Below are 27034 nucleotides of genomic sequence, written 5' to 3'. Positions count from 1 at the left end.
TTTATAAAATTAGTGATGAAACTTTATTCTCATGTTTGTCATTTTATTGCAATTTCCAGCCTCCAGTGCCCCTGTCTCCTTGGAATGACACAAAGGATGCTTTATCATATCCTGAGAGGTGCATACAGAGGACTGGTGATGGAACCATAGAAGGAGTTGAGGACTGTCTTTACCTAAATGTCTTTACCCCAGAGGTAATTACAGAACTAACTTAATTTTCTTTTTAATTTTCAGTTATCATAAAACTCAATAACAGAGTGTATATGATAGTGAGTGATTTCAAACGCTTACATGTAAAACCATAGGCATTGCCTGAAGGAGAAGTGTTGACTGTCATAAACAATATACAGATTAAAGGTAATAGTTCATATACTAACAATATTATGAAAAAGATAGTTGATACTCACCATACAGCGAATATGCTTAGTTGCAGAGAGGCATAACAAAAAAACTGCCAGAAAGTGAGCTTTTGGCCAACAAGACCTTTGTCAAATACACATCCAGCTCATGCAAATGCAACTCTCTCTCTCTCTCTCTCACACACACACACACACACACACACACACACACACACACATGACCACAGTCTCTGGCTGTTGAAGCCAGACTGTGTGTAGCAGAGTAGCAGCACATGATGGGAGAGCCAGCCATGATGGGGGTAAGGATGATGATGAGGATTTATGGTGGAGGGCACTAAACAGCAAGGTCATCAGTGGGGGGGGGGGGGGGGGGGGTAAGGAGGAGGGTGGGGGGGGGGGGGAAGGAAAACTGGGTAGGGATATGGGACACTAAAGTGTTGCTTGTTGGAGAGTACGGGGTGAGGGTGAAAGATGGTAGGGTAGATAGGTGCAGTCAAGTGGGGAGAGGTGAGGGAGGGGGGGGGGGGGGGGGGGGGTTGATGGAGGGCAGTGAGGAGGGGGACGTAAGGATAGTGATTTAATGTTAAATCAAATAGTATGTACCCTGTGGTATTCATGAGAACATTAATTATTTACGTTATAACTGGGTACTACGAAATAATGCTGATAAATTAAGGCTTACTGTTGTGTATAGATATGGGTGTAGAGGCAGTTATTAGCTAATAGGGTGCAACACTGCTATATTTATACCATGTAATACTTTGAATATAATAGAGGGAAACATTCCACGTGGGAAAAATTTATCTAAAAACAAAGATGATGTAACTTACCAAACGAAAGTGTTGGTATGTTGATACACACACAAACAAACACAAAAACACACACACAAAAAATTCTAGCTTTCACAACCCATGGTCGCTTCATCAGGAAAGAGGGAAGGAGAGGGAAAGATGAAAGGATGTGGGTTTTAAGGGAGAGGGTAAGGAGTCATTCCAATCCCGGGAGCGGAAAGACTTACCTTAGGGGGAAAAAAGGACAGGTATACACTCGCCCACACACACATATCCATCCACACATATACAGACACAAGCAGAAGCAGTCATTTGTGAAGGCTTTTTCACGCAGTTACTCACCATTTGACGTGATTATCTGCAGTGCTTTTCCAGCGACTTGAATTGACTCTGGTCTTGGTCAGGTCTCTCTTGCAGACATCCTTGAAATGAAGATGCGATCATTCCACTGGCCTCGCACCCTCCTGAAGTTCTCTGTACAGCAGTTGTTTCGGTATCCGTTCAGGATCCATGCGCCTGACATATCCCAACCATCTTAGACATAGATGATTCAGGAGTGCAAAGATGCTGGTTATGCTTGCACGATGAAAGACTTCTGTGTTGGGTACTCTATCTCTCCAAGAGATCTGAAGGATCTTCTGGAGACAGTGGAGATGGAAGCTGTTGAGTCAAGATTCGTGCTTAGAAAGAGTTGTCCATGTCTCACAACTATAGAGCAGGGTGTTAATAACACAAGCATTTGCTGACTTTTAATTTAGTTTTTGTGGTAAGCAGTCCATTGTTGCATACTCTGTTTTTCAATCTAGCCATGACAGATGATGCCTTTCTGATTTTGTTAGTAATTTCAGTGTCCATGGACAAGTTGCTACATATTGTGGATCCCAAGTAGGTAAAGTCATCAACTACCTGGAGAGGATTGCCATCAATGCTGATGGATGGAAGGGTGGTTGTGCTCTGCGCCATGACTTAGTCTTTTGAAGGCTGATGAGCACACCAAATTTTTCACAGGCATCTGATAATTTGTTAATTATATACTGCAGCTCATCTTATGTGTTTGCTACTAGAGCTGCATCATCCGCATATGACAGCTCATGGATAACAATTCTATTTACTTTGGTCTTGGCCTTGGGGCAAGCAATGTTGAAAAGATTTCCATCAGACCTCGTATGTAGATACATTCCCTCCACACAGTCTTCAAAAACAAATCTGACCAGAAGGGAAAAGAAATTCCAAAATAATGTAGAAGCTAACACACACCCCTGTTTCACACCACTATTAACGGGGAATGCTTCTGATGTTTTACCGCTAAAGCAGAATGTTGCTTGTGTTTTCTCATGGAAAGAGACAATTATTTGTAGTAGTTCAGGTGGGCATCCAGTCTTCTGGAACAGTTTGAAAAGCTCATTTCTGCTCACTAAATCAAACACTTTGACAAGGTCAATGAAAGAAATATAAAGTGGCCTCTGCTGCTCATGACATTTCTCTTGTAGCTGTCTTAAGGAGAATATCATATCTATGGTTGACGGCCAGGCCTGAAGCCACACTGAGATTCTGGGTAGATTCTGGAAGCTAAGATTTGTAATCGCATTAGGATGACTCTTGCATAAGCTTTCCCGGCTACACTTAGTAATGAAATGCCTCGGTAATTGTTACAGTCACTTCTGTTCCCTTTCTGTTTATGTAGAGTAACTATCCTAGAATTCTTCACAGCTGGTAGTGATAAGTGAATATAAATGTCTGAGAACAACAGACTTGTTATACTTAATAACCTCTGCAGGGATCTCACCTTCACCTGGGGCCTTTCCGTTAGCAAGAGAATCTATTTCTCTACTGAATTCTTCCGTAGTAGGCATTGCATTTAGTTCTTCCATAACTGGCATTTGTTTGTTGGTGTCACATGCATCCTTGCTAACTTCATTCTCTGCTGCATACAATTCGAGGTAGTGTTCAACCCAGCTTTCCATTTGTTTGCCTTCATCAGTAATGACTTCACCAATCTTGGACTTCAGAGGAGCTGTTTCTCTGACAGTTGGTCCAATTGCTTTCTTAATACCATTGTAAATTGCCTTAGCATCCCCAGAATTGGCCACTTTCTGTATATCTGCACATAAATTCAGCCAGTAATTATTTGCGCATCTTCTAGATGTTTGCTGTGCCCTGTTCTTTGCTTTTTTGTGGGCCATCTAGAGTTATTTCATTTGGGTTTCTTTTGTAAGCAAGCAGGGCGTTCCATTTAGCCTTCTTCCTAATTTTGCTCGTACTAGTCCTTAAATCTTTTTCCTTTTATTCCATAGATTGCACCTGAGAGGTTTGCCCATTTCTTATCAACATTCCTTTCTGCTTGCACGTTTACTGGGAAAGCAGTTTCAGAATTACTGACAAAATTCTGCTTTCTTTGTGTGTCGTGAACATGATCTGTGTTGATACGGGGATGACCTCTTGGTTTAGCATGGTGATACCTCTTAGGAGTGAGCCTCAATGTGCATGCCACCAGGGTGTGGTCAGTGTTGCAATCAGCACTATGATAATTTCGTGTCAGTAGCACATTTTTTAGACCAGTACGCCTAGCTATGACTAAGTCAAGTTGATGCCAGTGATGAGAGTGCAGGTGTCTCCAGGACACCTTGTGCTGGTCCTTAAGGTGGAAATATGTGTTTGTAACGCAGAGTCCATAAAAGCAGCAAACTTCAGGCAGTCTCCAGCCATTTTCATTCATTTTTCCCACTCCATGATTTCCCAGGCAATTCGGCCATATGTCATTATCTGATCCAACTCTAGCATTTAAATCCACTAGAATATATAATGTCTCGCTGCTATGTACATTAGCTATTCTGTCACTGAGTTATTCATGAAACAAATCCTTCTCTTCCATGCTGGATGATAAGGTGGGAGCGTACACATTTAGGATGTTGACAGTGCTACTTGAGGAGCATATTTTTAAAGCAATAATTCTCCGTGTTACTCGTCCAATAATTTTATTACAGAGTAGAGATTTACAGATGTTACAGTCTAATCCTTCAAGTATCAAATGGCCTTACATGACTGCAATGCCATTAATTGCGTTTTAGCTGCATGCCTTTGAAGAAAATTTGGTAAATGGTTCATTGTGCCCCACATGTGGGGTACAATGAACCAATTTAAACAGGTTCATTGAAAGAACCTATTTAGCCTAGAAAGTAAGTGTAAATGTACTTTAAACACAATGTTTACATATATTCCACATGTGAATCATATAATTAAATCTGTAGGCACACAATCATGTACATTAGTTTGGAATTACTGAACATCAATGGACTCGAAGCTGATTCCAGATTTTAATTATGATTTTTGTCTTGTTCTCACACCATCAGTAGCAAGTCATAGGAGCATATAAAGTATGTTGCTAGGTGGAACAAAAGCTTCATCCTTTACCTGAGGAAAATAAAACTTCCCTCCCATTTCTTTACTTTTTCTCAAAAATGATACTTGATATTCTCCTGGATCCTCCTTCGGTTTCAAAATCTTCCCCACATAGTAAACTGGTGTTTTGTTTTCCAGTTCAGATTTGGTCAAAACAAAATCATCTGTTTCTGGTAATTTGACCTAGTCTTCAAAATTTTACTCAGATTCACCAGATACATCCACATGCCTTAAATACCTACACATATATTTTTACCCTTGCTAAGGAAATAAAGCACAGAGTGCTTGTATTGGACAATTAAAAGAGTCTTGGGGCACAATGGACCACCCTGGGGCACAATGAACCATGGCTCATTGTGCCCCGGGAGAGCTTGGTTCAATGTGCCTCAACAGTACATATTTAAAACAAGCTCATGTGAGGTTATGTATGAACATTGTTAATATTTGAAAATCTATATAATTAAAATACATATTGATATTGTTACAATGACTTACTTTCTCTAAAATTTGGTGACAAAGGATTGACAACATATGCCCAGAGAAAAAAAAAAAAAAAAATTAACACGTTATATTGAAATTATGCTACCTGATTCATTGTGCACCATGGGTCAGAGTGCCCCACTCTGCCCTAATTATCCTCCCTGATAGAGCCCGCGCCTCCATCAGTTCCGTGATGTCAACATTCAAACTATGGAGCTCTCTGTCAATTACAGCAGTCTTATGGATGGAATAAACCTCTTGGGCATCGTCAATGTACCTTGGACACATGGTCCTAACATTCCAGGTGGCAATTGAAATACTGATTTCTTTACTATTTCATTTTTGTTTTTAGTAGGTGTACTATATCAACCCACTTGTCAAAGATTACTTCTAAGCTCCACACACCCCATGAAGCAGGCAGATAGTGGTGGGATAGCACCTTATTGGCTGAGGGCTGACCAGCTTTAGGCGGGCAGTAGCTGCCCAATGAGATGCAATGATCTCTCACTGAAGTGTCCTCTCCAGGATGCTACAAGTCTGAGCAATAAATATGAAGACACGTGAGTTGCCCAATCATCATGGTCTCCCTCTCAACCTAAATTATAATATCCGGAGGAAAGGCAAGCCAATATGTCTGGTATCACTTCTGTTGCAGGAGCTGACAAAAGGGGACGTATTATGCCTTCCAACCGCCTTTGGAGCCCCACTCCAGATTTTCTTTCAGCATTTTCTCCCTTAGCCTTCATCCCTCCCGAGACCAACCACAAGGCAGTGTTGTGTAAAGGTAATTAGAGAAAGAAAAGGAATGGTAACTGAGGAGAGGGTAGGGAATAGGATATATAGGATATAAGACGGGTCATTGTGAGGCACACTTTGTCTGGCTCCTGTGCTGAGACCTGCCCAGATAGGTCAGAACTGCCAGTAGCTACGCTACCATCGATATAGCTCTCAGCTTCCTTGGAGCACACAAACTCTCCTGCCCACATGGACAGTGCTATGATAAGGGGGTAGTGCTTAATAGGAGAGTGTCATCATGTTTTAATCACATTAAAAATGATAAACTCCATGGATGTGAAACAAGTAACCACACACTAAAAATTAATTCTGCAGTTCATGTCAACAATTAATAATGATTAAACTACTATATTGCTCTCACCCATAATTAAGTATACTATATATACTAAGTAGACACTTACATGTAATAAGGAAATATATATACTCAAAAGGTATGAAACAAAAAGAATAAAGTGTTTAAAAGACTGAATTGCTATTTTTTCATGGTAATATCCGTACCACATGATAAAATAAAAAAAAAAATCAGATGAATTTATTTACAAAATATACAAAACAATGAAAAAAATTGTTATTACATTTATTAGCTTATGTTCTTATTTGACACTCAATAGTGATGACAGTAGATTGCTGATGTGTTTTCATAGTACTTATTCTCAAATTATTTGCAGCTACCATCAAATATTAGTGTCCCAAGACCCGTACTAGTGATGATACATGGTGGCTGCTTTATGACAGGTTATGCTGAAGAACGTCCACTAGATTTCTACATAGATCATGGGATTGTTGTAATTACCCTACAGTATCGTCTTGGAGCTCTGGGTAAGAAGAATATGAAGATTATGCTAAACTATGATTCATAACACTATGCATTTGTAGCTAAGAAATCTTTATTTATTAGACACACTGTAATAACTTAAAAAAGCAACAAACCATAATATCTACGAAAAATACTATTGATATGCAGTGTGTTGAGCAACAGGGATAATTACAGCGATATGATTAGAATTTCATAAGTAAGTTCTGACAAGAGACAAGGAATTTTTGCCAACCCAAAAAAGCCAAAAAATGATGGTGTATGTCAGGGGAGGGGGAGAGTGGGCTCAGTTTTTAACTGAGGCCAAGTTACATATTCTCACCAGGGTAACAGTTGTAGGACCTATTTGATCATTCCATTCCTCATATACTGTACTTCTCTAAGAATTCATACAACTGATGAGAGAAGACAGATGTCATTGTTATGGATTGTGATTGCCTTTATATCTACTTCCATATGCATATGTTGAAATCCAATGAGAAGTGTTTGGTAGAAGGTTCTTATGACTGTATCACGTTTTATGGTTCTTCCTATTCCAGTCACTTATGGAGCACAGGAAAAAGGACTGCTTACATGCTCCTGTGCACACTGTAATTAGTCAATCTTGTTTTTTCAATCCTTATGGTAGCAATATGCTTTGACATGCACTGTGTTTCTAGATTTTTCTCTTAAGACTGGTTCTTGAAACTTTCTAAAAGACTTTCGTAAAATAAGTAGGGAGCCCATTAATGTTCTGTTACATATGGAAATCAGATATACCTCCTAATCTCCTTCTCTCCCCTCTCTCTATCCCTCTCACCCATCCCCATCTCCCTTTGTCCACCTCCTCCTCCTCCTCCTCCTCCTCCTCCTCCTCCTACTCCTCCTCCCCCCTAACTCTGTCCATCACTTCCCCTCCTTCGCATACAACTTTTATCCCACACTCTCTCTATCCATCTCCTCCTCCCTCATCTCTCTGTCCATATCTTTATCCCCCTTTTATATGTACTTTTACTCCTCCTTTCTCAGTCCAACTCCTCCTTTTATTACAAATGAAACCTCGATTGTGAACAGAATTCATAATCAATGGGTAAATTGGTTGGAACCACCAGTACATGGGATATGAGAAACCTTTCCAGTTGCTGGATCTGTGAGGATAGTAGTTTTAATGACAGTAATTTATATGGTTTTAATGTATAAATAATTAGAATTATAAAATTAGTAATAAACACAACTTTCCTGTTTAAAATGACTGTGAAAAGGAAAACAAAACCACTCATTTTCACAGTGCAGCTTAGAATGTTGTTTGTTGCAGCTAGTTTAACAGACACTGCTTACTGTATAACATGTCTATATCTCCAATACTTTAGGCTGTGCATTGTGTGTCAGTCAGTCAGTTGGTTCATTCAAATGAATTTACCGCAAAAGTTGGGTTAAAACCTTTTTCCTTGATGATATTCATCCCAAATTATGTCATTTGGAAGGAATTATTGTACTTTTGTGTATTCTGTAAGAAATGATTTGATGTAGGTTCTTGCCCAGAAAGTGGCTCTGGTGGGTGGAGGTATCAGTTGTGTAATTTGATCCTCCTGCTCACAAAACATAATCCTGGTGGTTTCTGTTGAAACCTCAAAGTATTGAGGTGATGACAAACATTGTTCATTGTTCTGAAGTCAACAAATATATCAGTAGTTTAATTGGCTGTTAGATTGTATCTGAAATCCAAATGTTAAGTTCAAATTGCCATGTTTGTTTTGTTGATGTTCCAAATTATTTTGTGCAAAGCTCCAACTGAACAAGATGAACTTGACACTATCTGTTATTCCACAGTCATAATGGATTGAACTTGAGAATTTCTTATTCTATTTGCCTCCAAAGACTGTCTATGCTCTTTATCAGTGTCACTGACTCAGTGTTCATGTGGTTGGCCTGCACTGTGTGTCCACTGATGAATATTTCCACACTTTACTGGTGGCATTCTTTCCAAGAAAATAATTCATGAACTGAAATAAAATGAAGGTTTTCAACATGCCAAATTACCACAAAGTGACATCACTTCAATCCTTGCAACACACTGAAGATATGATCACCACCAATAGCACACTGAAAATAATTTTCAATTGTAATCTTTTTTGCAAAACAGCAATATTCATTCTGGAATTTGTTGTTGTTATAAAAACATGTGATATCATTATTGTCAAACTGAATGTCAAAATGAAGAATATCTGTCAAACCAACCAACCATCACATTTCTTTCAATGGCATTTTCATACAAAATTAACATCCTGTTTTCAACTTTTCCAGTGGATTTCCCAAAATTTTCTTTCTTACAGACTTTGTACTGACAATTACGAACAGAACAAAAAAAGTGAGCCAAATCAGTTGACCTGTTTTCAAGTGATTTTCTTTCACATGTGCAGCAACTGAATTTTATTTATAGAGATTTGTCTACATCTTCAAGCATCTGCTGATCCAAGATTTTTCAGTATTTTTGTGACATTTTGTAGTGAATCAAAAAAGCTCTGTGACTGTGCTGTCTGTACTTGAGTATGTTCAACATGTTAGTCCTGTATGCTGTGGGCCTCATGCAGTTAGGCAAGATGGGACACACATGCACAAGTGATTTGTAAGCAGTCCCTTTTGTAGAATGATTGTTGTCCAGCACATGAAACAATGTTTCCCACCTGTCTTACCTATGGATAAGCCTATGTGATTATTCCATTTCATATTCATAGAAATTGTTAAACCTAGGTATTTGTATGACTTGACCAATTCCAATAGTGACTAAATGACATTGTACTTGTATGATACCAGTACTACTTTTCTGCACTTAGTTAATGGCACAGTTTTATATCACTGGTATGTTTCAAGAAATAAGAAAATTTTTGCACAGTTTTGAAATTTTATCATACATCTGCCTCAATATTTTAATAGTGTTTCTTTTATGTTACTTTATCATTGATTACTGTACAATCTGAAAAACGTCTGAGATTGGTGTTAACATTGTCTTCTAGTACAGTAAAGGACCAAATATACTTATTTGGTTCATACCTGAAGTTATTTTCACTTCTCTCATGGCACTTTATCAAAGATAATATGCTGCAATCCCCCTGCCAAGATAACTTCAATCCAGTCATGTATTATTCCTTCATTTTCCTTTGCAAACATTCCTATGTGACAATTAAACATGCTCTTTTAAATTCTTAATCAGTCCATATCCCACATGGAAGAACATTAAAGTTCCATGGGAGGCCCCTCTCCATAAATTATTTGGCACCCTCAGATCAGATATTTTCGCTAATGCCAAGTACAAAGTTGTGTACATGTATTTTTCTCCTACCTTATGTGAACTGAAACTGAATAGAATACGGCCTTTCAGAGAAGAATGTGAATTACTCATTATGTCTTAATTCACAGTTGTCTTTGTCAAGTGTCAATACATATCAAATAATGCTGGTTAACTGTTACACAAGCAAAGATTCTGTCTTCAAACTATACAGAGTAACTGTAAAGTGCATGAAACATTAAAAAATTATTACATCTACATTTACATGACTACTCTATGATTCACACTTGATACCAGTACTAAGTGCTTAGAAAAGGGTTCATCAAACCATCTTCAGATAATTTCTCTACCATTCTGCTCTTTAACAGCACACAGGAAAAACAAGCACTTAAATCTTAAAGCTCGGATTTCTGTAACTTCACTACATTTGTCATTTCACTATACATATGTGGGTGTCAAAAAATATTTTCATATTCAGAGGAGATAGTTGGTGGTTGAAATTTCATGAAAAGATCTCACCCACAAAGAAAAACATTTTTGTTTTAATGATTTCCACCCCAAATTGTGCATAATATCCATGACCCTATCTCTTCTATTCCACAACAATAAGAAATGAGTTTCCCTTCTTTGAACTTAAATGGTAAACATAACACAGATAATGCAGTATGTGAGAGACAAACAACAAAATGCTTTTTTGGATGAGGTGCCAGCAAGTTCTTTTGGGAAACTGACAACAGCAGCACCACTGACCAAAGTTGTTGAAAATTACAGCTATCCTGGCAGAGAAAGCATTTTGCGTGCTTCTGTTTGTCCATTTGTAATTGGTAGTGACTGGGGATAGAGGTTCCCATGGCAAGTATCACAAGACACCACTAGTTTACAACAACATAGTAAAGTGCTACAATAAAATTGAGGAGGATGGTTCTTCATGTGATCCAAAGCTTTTGGGCTGACCAGGCATGTCCAAGAAGACAGCAGATCATATGAGAAACATGCTGCAAAATCTCATTGAGTCTACCTACTGAGCTCACACAGAAATCAATAAATCTCAGTCAACAGTGCGGAAAATTCTTCATGAGCAATTAAGAGTGAAGCCATACAAAATGCAGCTTCTCCAAACAATATGCCATGCACAATGAATTGTTCTGTCTGTAGTTGTGCACTGATGTGAAGAACTATCTTGAAAGTGTAAATGTAACAAGCAAATTGTCTTGAGTAACAAAGCCAGTTTTTATTTTTTAGAAAAGGCCACCAACACAATACATGCATATGGGGGAAAGAGAATGCACATGTAACTTCAAACATGCCCATGATTCCAACAATGTTGATGTGTTCCGTGCTTTGTCCAACAAGATTATCTCTGAACCCTTTTTCCTCAGTGAGAGAAATTTCTATGATGTAACCTATTTTGATGTTCTGCAATTGTGACTCATGCCACAACTTGAAACAGATAGCAGTAATTTCATCTCTCAACAAAGTGATATTCCTCCACATTTCCACAGTTGTGTATGAGATTACCTGTATGAGATGCCACCATGTCACTGTATATGTCATGTTGTGGCTGTTCATTTTGTGCTGCTTTTGTGTCCACTAGTCACAGACTTGACACTTTGCAATTTTTTTTTTGTGGGATAACATCAAGAATAGTGTTTATGTCCCACTTCTACCACTGAACCTCCAAGATCTACAATACCACATAACAGCAGCTATTCTTATTTTCATTCCTCATTTACTAGACCTGGTTAGAAGAGTGTTCCTAAAGCCACTCTGTAGCAATTTTGGATGTGTGTCATGTCACATTGTCCTGCTGGAATTGACCAAGTCTATCAGAATGCACAATGGACATAAATGGATGCAGGTGATAAGACAGGATGATTACATATGTTTCACTGCCAGGGTCGTATCAAGATATATCAGGGGTCTCATATCACTCCAACTGCACACATCCCACATCAATACAGATCCTAGCACACTGGACTCACATTCGGGAGGACGATGGCAAATGCCGGCATGGCCTACTTCCTTCCTCGTCCTTCCCTAATCCGATGAGACTGATGACCTCACTGTTTGGTCTCTTCCCCCAAACAACCAACCCAATACAGAGCCTCCACCAGCTTGAACAGTACCCTGCAGACATGCAGGTTCCATGGATTCATGAGGTTGTCTCCATACCTGTACACGTCCATCCGCTCACTAAAATTTGAAATGAGACTCATCCAACAAGACAACATGTTTCCAGTCATCAACAGCCCAATGTCAGTGTTGATGGACCACAGCAAAGTGTAAAGCTTTGTGTTATGCAGTCATCAATCATACACAAGTGGTTCTTCAGCTCTGAGAGCCCATGTCAATGATGTTTCATTGAATGGTTTGCACACTGGCACTTGTTGATGGCACAGCACTGAAATATGAAGCAATTTGCCAAAGGTTTGCACTTTTGTCACATTTTATGATTCTCTTCAGTCTTTGTTGGTCCCATTTTAGCATGATCTTTTTCCAGCCACTGTGATGATGGAGATTTGATGTTTTACTGGATTCCTGATACTCATGGAATGGGCATATGGGAAAATCCCCATTTCTTTGTTACCTCAGAGGTGCTGACTATAACACCACATGCAAACTCACTTAAATCTTGATAACCTGCCATTGTAGCAGCAGTAACTGACCCAGCAACTGTGCCAGACACTTGTTGTCTAATACAGGCACTGCTGGTTGCAGCACTGTATTCTGCTTGTTTACATATCTGTATTTAAATGTGCATACCAATATCATTTTGTTTGTGCTTCAGTGTAATTACTCTGTACTTGAAATGCCTGCTTGCACTTTATAAATGTGCTGCACATTATTTTTTTGAGAGTGCACACAAATGTAATACAGGATCAGTGTTTACTACAAATCTGTGTAGTATCTTGTACACAGTTGATCCTATCCCATTGTCTACATATTACAGAATAAAATACATACTGCAGAAGCCAGTAAAGGAGCTCAGAGGGCTATGCATGGAGAGAACATACTTCTTCCATCAGTAATTCAAATATATGCATTCCATAATAGCACATTAGTACCAAAACACATCTCCAGCAGTCCTCACCTCACCTGTAATAATGTCACACAGCTTGACTGTTATCAATAATTAATTATCGAAATTATAAGTGATTATGATTCAAAATGAACCAGGTTTTGAAAAGAAATGTTCCTCCATAAATTATCTAGCTACTGTACTTTTATGAATCAGTCTTTTAGTAGCTACTACCATTATGAACAATTTAGGTAATTATAGCATGTTTCCTTACAGGACATTATTAATTTCCTTAACACAGAGCTGCAATTAATCCACTGTTCCTATAGCCTAGTCTTTTTTTTCAGAAAAACTTATCTGATTTCAAAATATAAATAATTCATTCAGACAGTTCAAATAATTTGTCACATGGTGTCTACCTTCATGTGACTGATGAGGGTAGCTCTTTGCTAGAATTTGTAATATCTTATAAAATAAATGTGTCAAACATTAAAAATTGAAGCCTTCAAATTTGGCTTCTAGTTGAAAGTGCTTTTATTGTCTCCAGGATTCATGAGTACAGGTGATTCTTTACTGCCTGGAAATCTTGGAATGAAAGATCAAGTCCTTGCACTGCAGTGGGTAAAACAAAACATTCTTGCATTTGGTGGTAATCCAGATGAAGTTACCATTGAGGGCCAAAGTTCAGGAGGAGCTGCAGTTCAATACCACATGATGTCACCCAAGTCAAAAGGTATGTTGTAGCTCTAGGATATAAATTATGAATAATAACACCTGATTGATAAAATCATGGATTCATCATGAATACTTGAAAATATTTCAATTTTAGGCCTAAATATAAAAAAATGCAATATTTATATAGAATATAATAAATATTGACACAATATTTATTACTTTTTGGAATCTGGTCTGAAATTTATTACCATTTTGATATTAAAAATAACTCAATTTTCATTTTACTTTCTCTCTTCTAAACTTGCAAACTTCTTGAAGTATCAGCGATGATTCTTATTTTAAATACATAATTCTGAGAACTAAACTAACAATTTGTTATATTATATGTAGTAGGCCATATTTTTCCAGTAGTAAATGCTGTTTAATATCATGTAATACTCAAAGTAACATTTTATTGTGAGTAAGTTAGCTAACACATAATGCAGTTAACTGACTACTGAGTTTTTGTTTTTAGTGGAAATGTGAGTAAATAACTTTGTATACTACATCATAAACATGAAGCACTAACCACTAGACTTAAATTTTGCAGCTCATAAATAATGAAAATTCAAGTAAACTAAGGAGTCTCAAATGATGTAGTTATATTTTTAAGTATTTAATCTGTGTTGCAACATATGACAAGTTTGGATGTCACTGTAGGGTAGTCACACAGGGAGTGGTATATGAAGGTTAGGGGTTGGAGTTCTATTGTGGTGATGAGTGTAATGGGCAACTGAATTGGGAAGTCAATGAGACTCTCCTGTGGAAAGATATGCAAAAAGAAAAAAAAAAAAAAAAAGGAAAAGGAGAAGAAAAAAGTAATACTGAATGGGGAGCAAAGATTTGTGGCATTCAAGTTGAAATAGATTGAATGAAATTTGAACTAGATAGGAATTGGGTAAAGGTAACAAACAGTGAGCAACTGGGGAATAGCTCTTCAGTTTCTTCAACTATATTTGAACTTACAGTTTCTAATAAGAATGATCCTTTGCCTGAAGTGGGAGGGGAAGAGTCTCATCTAGCGGCATGTAGCAACAGGGTGCAGCAGACATCTAACAAAGAAACTAGGCGTAGAAAAAAATCTTGCCACCAGATAACAGCAATGGTAGGGGTGTAGGCAGATGGTATAGGACAAATAGGAACAGAGTACTAGCTCATAAGTATTAGGAAGCGAAGTGCCAGACTTAACCAGGTGGCAGACAACATTGGAAAGCCGTGCAAAGATTTTAACAGAAGGTCCAGGTGTTCATAGAAGGAGGAGCAGGGGAAAGCCTGTCTAATGATAACAATTACAGCATTAGGGGTGATATGGAAGGAATAGAACTAGCAACTTTACACATATGTAAGTTTTGTGGCAGTCCTACAGCACTCAACGTGGGAAACTTGGCAAAACTGTTGAGCTCTGTACAGAAGAGAGCAGCACCATCCTGACAAAACAAACAGATTGGCCAATCTGTTGAGTGGTGTACAGAAGTGAGCAGTCGAGAGCCAGTTTGTTGTTGTGTTTGACTGACCTAGGTAAAACAGCGAAGTGACTAAGGACTCTAATGAAGAGTTCCATGTGTGAGTCAATGGTTGTTTCTTCACTTGTTTTGAAAGCTAGTGATTGCTTGTTGGCATCAGGTAGCCAGTCAGGCACCAGCAGCCAGCCAAAACAGAAGAGGCAACAGGAAAGTAACCGATTTTGTGACTTTTGTAATTTCCTAACTAGGGGCGAATTGTATAATTTCATCTGTGTGCTTTGATAGTTTAGTTTCTTGAGTTTCTGCAGATTAATTTAATGTTTAACAGACATAGTTCCTGAGTTTTCATTTGCGTTGGAAAGTAAGGACCAGCAGCCAGCCAAAACAGAAGAGGCAACAGGAAAGTAACCGATTTTGTGACTTTTATAATTTCCTAACTAGGGGCGAATTGTATAATTTCATCTGTGTGCTTTGATAGTTTAGTTTCTTGAGTTTCTGCACGGTAATTTAATGTTTAACAGACATAGTTCCTGAGTTTTCATTTGCGTTGGAAAGTAAACTGATTTTTTGACATATTACAAGTTACTAATCAGGGGAAAATTATTTGGTCTCACCTGACTGCTTTGGTAGTTTCATTTTTTAATTTCTGCATATTAATCTAACTTATTAGGCACAGTTCTTGCATTTTTGTCAGGGCTACAGTAGAGTTCTGCAGCATGTGTCAATAGTTCATTTGTCTTAGTAGTATAGTTTTCTATGGTCTTTAGTATGGACAGAGACGGTGACTGCTGTGTGCGGATGTAAGCTGAGTTGGTGACACTCTGCTCTCAGGCCCAGACTGCAATGGCTTCAGTTACAAAGTCTGAAGCTTCAGTGGATGGGCATTACTATTGTGGGTCTGCTGTGGGGATCCAACAGACATCCAGCACATCCGAGTCCTCCAATTGGTCCTCACTGGTGGCCAGCCCAGTTACTGCTCATGTTGAGGTTGACCCCTCACCTGTAATCGAGGGGATGTCGCCTCTGGGCATGGTAGGTGGCAAAAGACTTCCCAGGGGCTGTACATAAGGCCTTCCCAGTCAGACTGACATACAGATTCCAGGTGCTCTCTGTGACTGACACTGTCACTCAGCCAGATGCAGTCGCTGTCCTGTTTCAGAGGGAACCTCTCAGCCTGCAAGACCTGGACAGTCACAGAAGGTGTGATTATTGGTAGTTGGGAGCTCCAATGTTAGGCACATTATGAGGCCCCTTAGAGACATGGCTGCCAAGGAGGGGAAGAATTCCAGTGTGCACTCTGCATGCGTATTGGATGGAGTCATTCCAGACATGGAACAGGTCCTTCTGGATGACATGAAGAGCACAGGTTGCAGCCAACTGCAGGTGGTGGCTCACAACAATACCAATGATGTGTGTCACTTTGGATTGGAAGAGATTCTTTCTGGTTTCAAGCAGCTAACAGCAGTGGTAAAGGCTGTCAGTCTAGCTTGCAAGATGAAAGCAGAGCTCACAACTTGCAGCATAGTCAAGAGGACTGTTTGTGGAACCCTCATACAGAGCCAAGTGGAGGGGACCTGAATCAGAGCCTCAGACAATTGTGCAACCATGTATGCTACAGAATTCTCGACTTGCACCATAAGGTAGTTGGGTTTCAGGTTCTGCTGAATAGTTCAGGAGTCCATTACATGCAGGACTTGGCTATATGGGTAGCAGGGGCTGTGTGGTGTGGACTGGGTGGTTTCGTAGGTTAGAAGGTCTTGGGAAAACATGAAGAGGCTTCAGCCACAAATGGTACAGGCCGAACACAGGAAGAATGTAGATACAGGAATCATCAGAATACCAGTTGTAAATTTACGTAACTGTCTTGGGAAAGTAACAGAGCTCCAAGCACTTATAGACAGCACTGATACTCAAATTTTTATTATAGGCACTGAATACTGGCTAAAACTGGAGATAAGTTCAACTGAAATCAATAGTGTTTTGAAAGGATAGGCTAAACCCAGTTGGCAGTGGCATGCTTGTTTATGATACAAATAGTTTGTCTTGTCACAAAATTGAGGTAGATAGTTCCTTTGAGTTACTATGGGCAGAGGTCATTCTTGGTAACTGGAGTAAGATAATAATTGGATCCTTTTACCGACCTCCCAATTCTACCCAACTCATAGAATTATAGTTGGTGGTGACTTTAACATACATGTTTAAATCTGGAGGTACACATAAAACATCATCAGAAAATCTGCTAAATGCATTCTCTGAAAATTATCTCAAGCAGTTAGTTCATCAGCCCACACAAATAGTAAACTGTTGTGAAAACACACCTGACCTCTTAGCAGCAAATAATCCTGAGTTGGTAACAAGTATCAAAATGGATACAGGGATAAATGACCACAGGGTTGTATTGTAACACTGACCTAGACCAAGAGAAATGATGTTCATAATAAAATAAGGGAAATAAGGCTCGCACAGAAAGATACAGGTGTTAAGTTTTTACTATGTGCTGTACAAAATGGGAATAATGGAGAGTTATTGTGAAGTTGAGTCAATGAACCTTCTGTGGAGCAGATGACTTACTCAACAGAGTCAAATTCAGACTAGATGTCAAGAAATTCAAAGATTTTTAGGAAGGTAAAACAAAAAGAAAACAGCTGGAATGAAATGGTCAGATGAGGGAAAATGAGGTCATTCTGAGAAAATGAAAGCAATCTGGAGAAGGATGAAGCAAAAGAGAAATAAATAGTTATATTGATGTGATTCTTACTTGGCCTGGAACAATATATGGAAAATGAAAAAAAAGGAAACTCTCTCTCTCTCTCACTCTCTCTCTCTCTCTCTCTCTCTCTCTCTCTCTCTCTCTCTCTCTCTCTCTGTGTGTGTGTGTGTGTGTGTGTGTGTGTGTGTGTGTGTGTGTGTAAGAAAAAGAGGGAGAGCATTTGAACATGCTACATTAGAAGAAATCTTCTCATCCAGTATGGGAAGTCTCCCCTGAAGTGGGTTGTGGCTGGCTTTTCGGAATGCTAACCCTTTTACTAAATCTCTCCAGCCCTTTTCCTTCACGCATCATCCTTCCCCTTCAGCTGTCCCACCAGAAGAAGGAGCCTCTGGCTCCAATAGCTTGCATATGTAAAACCTTTTTTTATGTGTGTGTTCTCCTTCCATCATTTGGTGAGTAGATATTTTTATCTATCCAATTACATCATGTTGTCAAAAATCAATTATTTTCATTGTTCTGTAGATCAGGTAGGAAAGGTGTTGCTTCTAATCATCACTCTGGATGAAAACGGATTGTTTAAAGATGAATGCCTAAAAAATAAAGTATATTTTGGAGTATTGAACATCAAATGAAACTCTTAAGTATTTCATTTTTATGTAGGTGATTTGAACATGCCTGTGTTATTCTGAGCTGTAAGTTTTAACACCCTATCTTTGGGTTTGCTCTTTAAATCCCATTTTCCTATCTTCCATAATATAATGGCTAATTTGGTGGAAAAAGAATGTGTCAAGTTTTGTGGGTATACATTTATTGTCCTTGACAATATTTAAAAGTTATGGATAATTTTTTGTCATACCTGATTATTCAGTTTTTCTGTCTGTTTACTTATTTTGGGAGAATGTGTGGATAGTCATTTTTTGACTGTCATCCTTCATTCTCTCTAGTTGTCCCTAGAGCACAGTATCTGCTACCTTAGGACAAAATGAATATATCTCCTTATTTGGCTTCAAAACCTAGTTGCCATCATTATTCTCGATTGGACATAATTTTTTTGGCAATAGTATTCTTTTTATCTTTTCCAAATCTTACAAATCCATTTTGCATCCAGAGAAAGGTAATGTTTCTGGCCAACAGATGGCTTCTTGTCTCACAATCATGATATAATGCCTTAATTTAAGATCTTCATAAGAACATGTTTTATTGTACACACTTGTCACTTTCACATATGCCCTTTTCAGTTTTTTCACTTCCGTGTTTAAATACTTCCTTTTCACTTTTAATATTTATATTTTCTGTGTTTTAATGTTGTGATGCAGTACTTCTCATTTTTTTATTCTTAGAGGGTTACTTTCATTGGTCATGCATTCTGTCTTTTCCAATTATAGCCATATACCTTCAGAACTTGTAGTCTTTACTTTGCATGTTCTGAGGTTCCATCAATTATTATAAGTCCATTTACAAAGGCCAAACGAATTACTACTTCTTTCAGTCTACTTTGCCTTGTGTACTTATTGACTTTTCATTTTCTTGAAACTTGTTCCAGGTATAACTGAATAATAGTGGTGACAAACTACTTCCTTGTCTAGCCCCTGATATAATTTGGAAGGAATAAAAAGTTGTTACAAAACATTTAACTTTTATATTGTGTCTGTAAGAGCTTGTTTAAATATTTTCAAAGTTTTTTTACATAAAGCAAATTGCTTCAAGATTTTGAGAAGGAAGTCTCTGTCCATTGAATCATATGCCCTTTTAAAATCATACCTTTTACTTGATATTTTCAGATATTTAATTATTCATTTAATCTTTAGAATTTGCTAATATCTGCTACTCCTAAATCCAGACTTATACTTACCAGTTTGTTCATCTAACTGTGGGTTTAATACATCCATAATACCTTTTGATAAGATTTTGTATTCCAAGGGTAGTAATAAAATTACTCGTAATTACTGATTCTGTTTTCTCCCCCTTTTATGAAGTGAGTGAATTACAATAGCCTTCCCATTTCCAGGAATTGTTTAAGTGTTCCAGGCCTGATCTAGTCTTTCTGTCATAATAGTGACACCTAGGTCTCTATTTATTGTCTAATTACTTCTTCACTTTTACTATTCTGTCATATGTGCTTTCCTTGTGTTTTCCATGGTTTTATTTGAAATGCAGCATGTTTAATTGCTTCTATAAAGTTGTTGCCATCAGTATTCACTTCTTTCAGCATCTTTTGAAATTCACTTTCCTTTTATTTCAAAATTTTAATTCTTTGTTTCATTTTTATCAATGGTATACTTAAACTCAGCCCCAAAATTCTCTTTATAAGTACCAGTATTGGCACTATTCTTGTTAAAAGTTGTTTATCACAGCTGCCTAAAAATTTTCTTCTCTCTGTAATTCACCAAATGTTAATCATATGCTGTACCTTTTCATTATTCCAATAACCTCTTGTTGTGAGGAAACTGTGAAACAAACAAAGAGAGAGAATGCATATTTTTCACAGTGTTGGTACAGAACATGAAGAACTACTAAAAATTAAAATTGACATCTGATGATGTGCATGAGTACTTTTCCTTGTTCACAGGTCTTTTCAAACGTGCCATAGCACAAAGTGGATCAGCACTTTGCCCATGGTCATTTTCTAAAAATGCTACAGACAGAACATATCGTTACACATCATACTTGGGACATGATGCACAGAACTCTTCTGATCTGATGGAATTTCTGATGACAGTTGATGCAGCAGCCCTGGTGGAAGCAAGATACCCCGCACTAAATCAAGAGGTAATTATTTTACATTTTTCTTAGTCCCAGAGCTTTTGCAAACACAATAGAGCTATCTAACCTTCTTGGGCTTCCAAAAATATAGTTTTCAATTAAAAAATGGATACGTAATTACATTCAAACATTTATATATTCATTTTTGTACTGTGGTGTGTGTGTGTGTGTGTGTGTGTGTGTGTGTGTGTGTGTGTGTGTGTGTGTGTGTGTGTGTGTGTTTGTGCATAAGCTACCTGGGGAAAATTTTAATAATGAAATTCAAAACAAATTAAGTACCTGCATCTGCAGTTGCCCTACATGTCAACAAAATCATAATGGAAATTTTCCTCTTTTAATGTAGATATTTTTTAACTTTTTGCAAATGCCACAAATTCCAATATTACTCTGTTAAATGTGCAAATTAGAGCTTAAGGAGTAGCTGATGGTACTGTACTTCTCATGTACACATGTGACAAAAGAATGAAAACTGGTAGTTTTTTGAGATTTCATAATTTTTGTTGTAGTGTTAATAACTACTAGCTTTCTTTGTAGTTAGAGCAGTATTTATTTTGTACTACTTCCTGTGATTACATTGACTAATTTTGGAGCAAATATTTGCAAGAAATTCACCTGGGAGATACATTTCAAACAACCTTCAAGTAAAATAATACCATTTTCATGAAAATGCAAAGAGTATTCTTAATCATAAAAAAACTCACAATTTCATTGTACTAATTTGCAGGAACAAATAGAATAGGCTTACTTGCAGAGGGTTTTTGAAAACCATAATGTCTATTTGATACAACATATAATTCAGTATGAGCCATCTGTCTTCTTTAGACTTTTTTTAAAGTACCGAATAGAAGAATGAGTAACATGATGGCATTCAATGTACCATGGATGTCAATGTGAACCAATCTACAAAGAGAACTTCCCTGCAGACATTACTGTAAAACTGCATAGGATAATTTCATATCTGTGAAGCATCCTTTTTCATCAATGCACAACTCTGCAGCTTTGGATGCCTGCAGTATAAAATTTGCTGCTTTTTAAAATGGTGAGAAAACTTACCAATGATCACAAACAAATACAAGAAAAACAAGATACTGTGATTGCTACATACTATAGGTGAGAACTGTTTTTATCACAAAGTGAAGAAGCAGCTCAGTCTTTGAGGAACTTGGAAAGACAATGTGTAGAGGCAGTTGAAAATAGAGTGACATGCATAACACAGAAATACTGAACATGTAAAAATCACAAACCAGAGACAAAATCCAAATGGAATACTAGAGTGCATAAGAGAAGTGCCTTCCACAATCACTTATCCTAAGTAGTGAAAAGCCTATGAAATCATTAAGTGGTAATTTTACAATGAGAAATAATATTGATGAAGATTTAAACATTGCTGAAGTGGCATCCAGTTCAAGTGTAAACAATGAGTGCATCAATGAAACAAAATCCATGACTGAAAACAAACAAAATACAGATGAAAACAAACTGATGAATGAAAACTCTCCAGAAGACATAAATACAGACTGGCAGGAAGTGAAGAACAAGTGGGAAGGAAAAGAACTGATCAAAACCAATGCAGAAACAGCAAAAGGAAATAAACTGTTGTACAAGATTGTGCTATAAATTGAAAAGTTGGTTAATAATACACTCTGAAGCCTACTATCCAAACGTTTGTAAACATCAACAGTAAAAACAGAAGTACATTCATAACAGGTACTGGCAAGGAAAAAGGAATGCTGTAAGGTGCAAAAAGAGCCTGGTTTCACCTTACCACACTAAAAGGTAACACCAATGCTGGAACTTCAGCTAACTTCTTACAAATCTCTTTCATAAGTCACAACTGTTTCACAGTAGAAAAAATGGATACAAAGGGATTAAATAATAACTACAGAAGAGGAGCTGATTTCAAATTGAAAGATAAACTAATGGACAATAAATTGCTCAACCACTGACAGTAGAAATAAATGTCTCCAAGCTGGTGAGTTTCCAGGCTTCCTAGAAGTTTACAAAATCCACATGAAGTGTGAAGCTACAGTATCATATCTATACTATCAGTGTTACCCAAGGTGATGTAGTCCATGAGAGATCAACTCTTATGATACACAGCATGTATTTCAAAAGAGCAGGTAAATGACAGCAGTGTACTTGACCTAGTCACAAATATAAGTCAGGGCTTTGAAGACAACAAGTTTATAGCAGTGGTACTTTGTGGCCACAGTAAGGCATCTGATTGTATTCCACATAAGAACCTCTTCAGCGAGCTAAAATCATGTGGTATTGGGAGATTTGTTCTACAGGCTCTGCATCCTACCTGAATGGATAGTTTAAGTGCAAAGAGCAGACTCAGGTAAAAAGAAGTTACAGTATGGTGTGCCTTAGGGATCCAAACTGGGACCTCCATTGTTCTTAATTTTTGTGAAAGACATAGGCTCTAACAGGCTTACTCACACTTCATGGATGATACAACTTTTTTCTTGAAAGGGGAGAATATGATTCAGGCTAGAAAGGTTACCTACCTGCAAATTCTTTTCTGGTTTAGGTGTCTCATCAAAGAATTTGGTCACATTACATTTCAATTGACTTTATGGGAAATATTTCACAGTGTGTTTAACAATGATTCGAAATAATGCACAGAGGTGCACCAATGATTATAATTAAACTGATGGTGTTCTGAGTGCTGTAGCATGGGCAATATACACTGCAGGATGCTGAAACATCATAGGTATGTTCATTAATCACTTCACTCACAAAGTATGCTGAAAAAGTAATAGTTCCACTTTCTACCACAAGGTAAAAATTTGCTGCTTTAAGCAATCAGACAATGACACTTTTCCTGTTTTGAAGTCAGTAAATCATTTGTTATCTGGAAACTTGTGTTGATTTCTATTGAAATATGATTGTTGGTGAAAAGAGTTAAGAAGGGTGATGTTTACTGTGCAATATGCAATAGCTATTGAGAAAAAAGATCATGCACTGATGGTAAGGCTGCTTTATCAGAATGGCAGCAATAGTGGCACTGCTTTGGAATATCATTGAAATAACCAACTGTGAAGAAGCCCAAAGTCGATAAATGGGCTAAAGAAAATAATCGAGAAATTTGAAGAAACACTTGACATTTCTGTAGCTATAGCCAGCAATGCAGGACAAATTCTGCACCCAGTCCTTCAGCTGTGTCACAAGAACTGTCTCTACCCTGGTCAATAGTTCAAAAGCTATTGTGGTGCATTTTACTCTTGTATCCCTACAAGATTCAGAATGTGCACCAAATAACCACCAAGGTAGACTACAATGCTGTGACTTTACCCTTCACTTTTTGGTATGGATGAACATAGGTGACATGCAGCTGGAGAGTTTCTTTAGATGGACAAGGCACGTTTTACTCTCCACACAACTATTAATCCAAAGAAGTGTCATATATGGGGTTTTCCTCCATTGCATGTTGTGTAGCAACATCCACTGCACTCAGATTATATGACTGTGTAGAGTGGCCTCACAAGTTCATTCATTCTCAGTGTATTTTTCTTGAAGGTGATGACACCTCATAGGCCTGTAAGATGTAAGTGACATCTGAAAATTATAAGGACACCGTTGTGCAACACGTGATTCCAGCTTTGCAAGAATGTGACTGTATCCACACAGCTGTTTTCATGCAATATGGGGTGACACTACATATCACTTACAAAATGAAAAATTTGCTTCAAAAACCTGTGGTAATGACTGCAGCATCTCTAGGTAATTTCAAGTTGTGTGGCCTTGCAAATCCCACAACCTAATTCTGTGTGACTCCTGGTTATCTAAAAGACTGAGTCAGTCAGGGATGTATGCAGACTCTTTCTGATCTAAAGGATAGCATACAATGACACAGAACTCTGATTGTACTGGATATGCTGCATGTAACTGTTGACCATGCTGTGTTATGGATGCAGCACATTGCTGAGTTGTGGGACCATATTGAGTACATGCTGTAATTTGTGACCATATTCTAATAAATGTGACTGTACCACCTTTGTCATGTGTTTGATTATTCCACCAATTTTTCTGCACCTGCACTACATTCTGACTGTGCCATACATTCACATAGTGCCAGAAAGTGAAACTGCTATTTTCTCAGCATATTCTGCAAGCACACCAACTAATGATCATACCTGCAATGTATACAGTGTGCATTGCAGCACTCAGAACATCATCAGTTAAATTATAACCACCCAGGATATAGTTGTCATGGAGCAATTAACACCATAATATAAACAGACATTAGCCTCCCAGTATTAGACAGCTGATGAAAGAGTTTCACAGAGATATGGCACACGAAATTACTCCTTCTTCATCACATAGATGTCACACGAATGAATGCTGATGGCAGACTTATCACATAGCTCTTGCTTGTATGCCAGCTTGCATGGGACTTTCACATAATACTCACTGCCTCAAGTTCCCAAACTGTTGCGCAGATGGTGTCTCTAAGATTTCCAGGGCCAGATTGACAATTTTGGGCTGGATTTTGACTTATAAAGACTGGTGTATGAATATTTTAGTATTTAAAAAACTGTCACAAACAATAGTTTGAAAAAATGCTAGGTTAAATATTGCTAATTTAGGTGAACTGTATCCTACAGCAATAAATTGATTTACAATGTATGTACTGCACTAGTAATGCACCAAAAGTTACACATATATTTTGTGTGTCTACTCTGTAAATTACCTGTTTATGGGTATGGCAGCAATATTTAGACTTACGATCATTTGCATTAATTTATACAAATTTAATTAATTGTTTAATTAATAAATAAAAGTTGTGAACCTTTCCAGGAAAATTAGGCCAACAAAAGTATAGTGGTGGAAGCTGGAATCTAAAAAGCTCAATGACTTAATTTGCAATAGAAATTTTGTTGTGTAACATTTAATATTAATTATCTAGTAAGTTAATGAGGTTAAGAAAATTCAGACACGTTACTGTAAACTCTTGATACCAGTCTTTCTAGTAAGTAGTGTCTATATTTCCAAAACTAGCCATCATCTCCACCATATTTACTCATACACAACATTATTAATGCCCAGTGATTGATTACTTCTAATTAATATAGTTTCCAGTAAAAATAAATATACTACTGCAATCAGTGGTATGAACATCATCAGATGAATAATTAATAAGCAGGAAGTAGAATGTGAATGATGTGTGAACAGGCTTGGGCAAGCATTAGATATGCATTATTTGAATAGTTACATTTACATGATAATCAAGAAAGAAAAAGAAATTTAATTACTGGCAGGAGTGTTATAACAGCAGGTGGGGAGGGTCCAGCTTGCTATGTTAAGGCTGTTCAGCAAGTAGAAGTCCTATACATTGAGAAGAATCCCTGTTTTATCATGAACAATATGAAAATTAATGAAGACTAAAAGCAGAGGAAGATATACAGTGGTAGTGGTAGTGGAGCTGTGGATGATACTGCAGTCATTATACTTCTGGAATTTTTCACTGGTACGAAGTTAACACAACAACTACACACGAAATATATGTGTGCCAAACTTTTATTAGTCCTATACCACTTGAGGTAACTAAAAACTACAATATAAGAAAAGCACATACTAGCAGTGTACTATGGAATATGGAGTATTCCAAGTCACATCAGACACAGGCTGTTTCTGTGGCATCATTCTGCAGGTTGCAAGAATGTGCTTTTATCTCCAAAGAAAGCAGTGAGGATCATTACCTCAAGCAAAAAGCTCACTATTGTAAACAATTTTTTTTTTCAAATTAGTTCTGAGTGTTTTCAGCCAATATATTTTCAGCTACCTCATTCACACAAAGATAAGTTATTAACACACTGCTCACAATGAAGACAACATAGACTGGCCAAGATGTTGATTAATGAACACACAAATCAGCTTCCCTATGGAAGCCCCAAATCTGTTTAATACACTACCTAGCAATATTCAGTCATTACCAGTGGAGCAATTTTAACTAAAGTTTTGTTTAGATTGGAAGAGTAACTTCTGTACAGTATTGAAAAGCTGGTAATAGAAAAGTGTCCATCTGAGCACAACTCAGTGCCATGAAAACATCAGCAGCTCTGTTATTTAACTAAATTATATTAGTCTTATAGTTGTATAACAATTGGAAAGTATATTATGATCTAGTTCTTAATTGTTTTACAGGTTCCCTTTTAGTGTCATAGTTTAAACTGTAATATTGTATTCATTTTTGTGGTAATGTTACTGCAAAACTTAATGCAATCTGCTCAGACACAGGTGGGGAACACTATAGAATTAGTACTAAAAGAGGTCAATTGGAAAGCATTCTTAAAATGTGTTGCTTGTCATGGTTAATTCATTGGTGCAATATGGTGGCCATTGAAGGCGTATGCTACAAGATAACTTGGCAATGGTCTAACCAGTATGCCTAAAATATCACTAATAAAACAAAAATTTTCATAATAACTTTAAACCAAATCAAATTTCTTTCCAACT

The 27034-nt window shown here is 37.5% G+C and overlaps 1 protein-coding gene across 1 annotated transcript in view; it reads left to right on the top strand.

Annotated features, from left to right (window-relative positions):
• Window positions 1-27034, top strand: part of LOC126336192 (esterase FE4-like) — a 62384-nt gene that overhangs the window by 18192 nt on the left and 17158 nt on the right. Inside the window, exons 3-6 of the mRNA XM_049999699.1 lie at window positions 60-194; window positions 6493-6643; window positions 13470-13655; window positions 20379-20578. Coding sequence (XP_049855656.1) covers window positions 60-194; window positions 6493-6643; window positions 13470-13655; window positions 20379-20578 — 672 coding nt within the window. The remainder of the gene's footprint in view (window positions 1-59; window positions 195-6492; window positions 6644-13469; window positions 13656-20378; window positions 20579-27034) is intronic.

This window comes from Schistocerca gregaria, chromosome 2 (assembly GCF_023897955.1).
Source record: "Schistocerca gregaria isolate iqSchGreg1 chromosome 2, iqSchGreg1.2, whole genome shotgun sequence".
Lineage (NCBI taxonomy): Eukaryota > Metazoa > Arthropoda > Insecta > Orthoptera > Acrididae > Schistocerca > Schistocerca gregaria.
The sequence above is the reverse complement of the archived record's forward strand: the minus strand, read 5'-3'. Positions and strand labels throughout refer to the sequence as shown.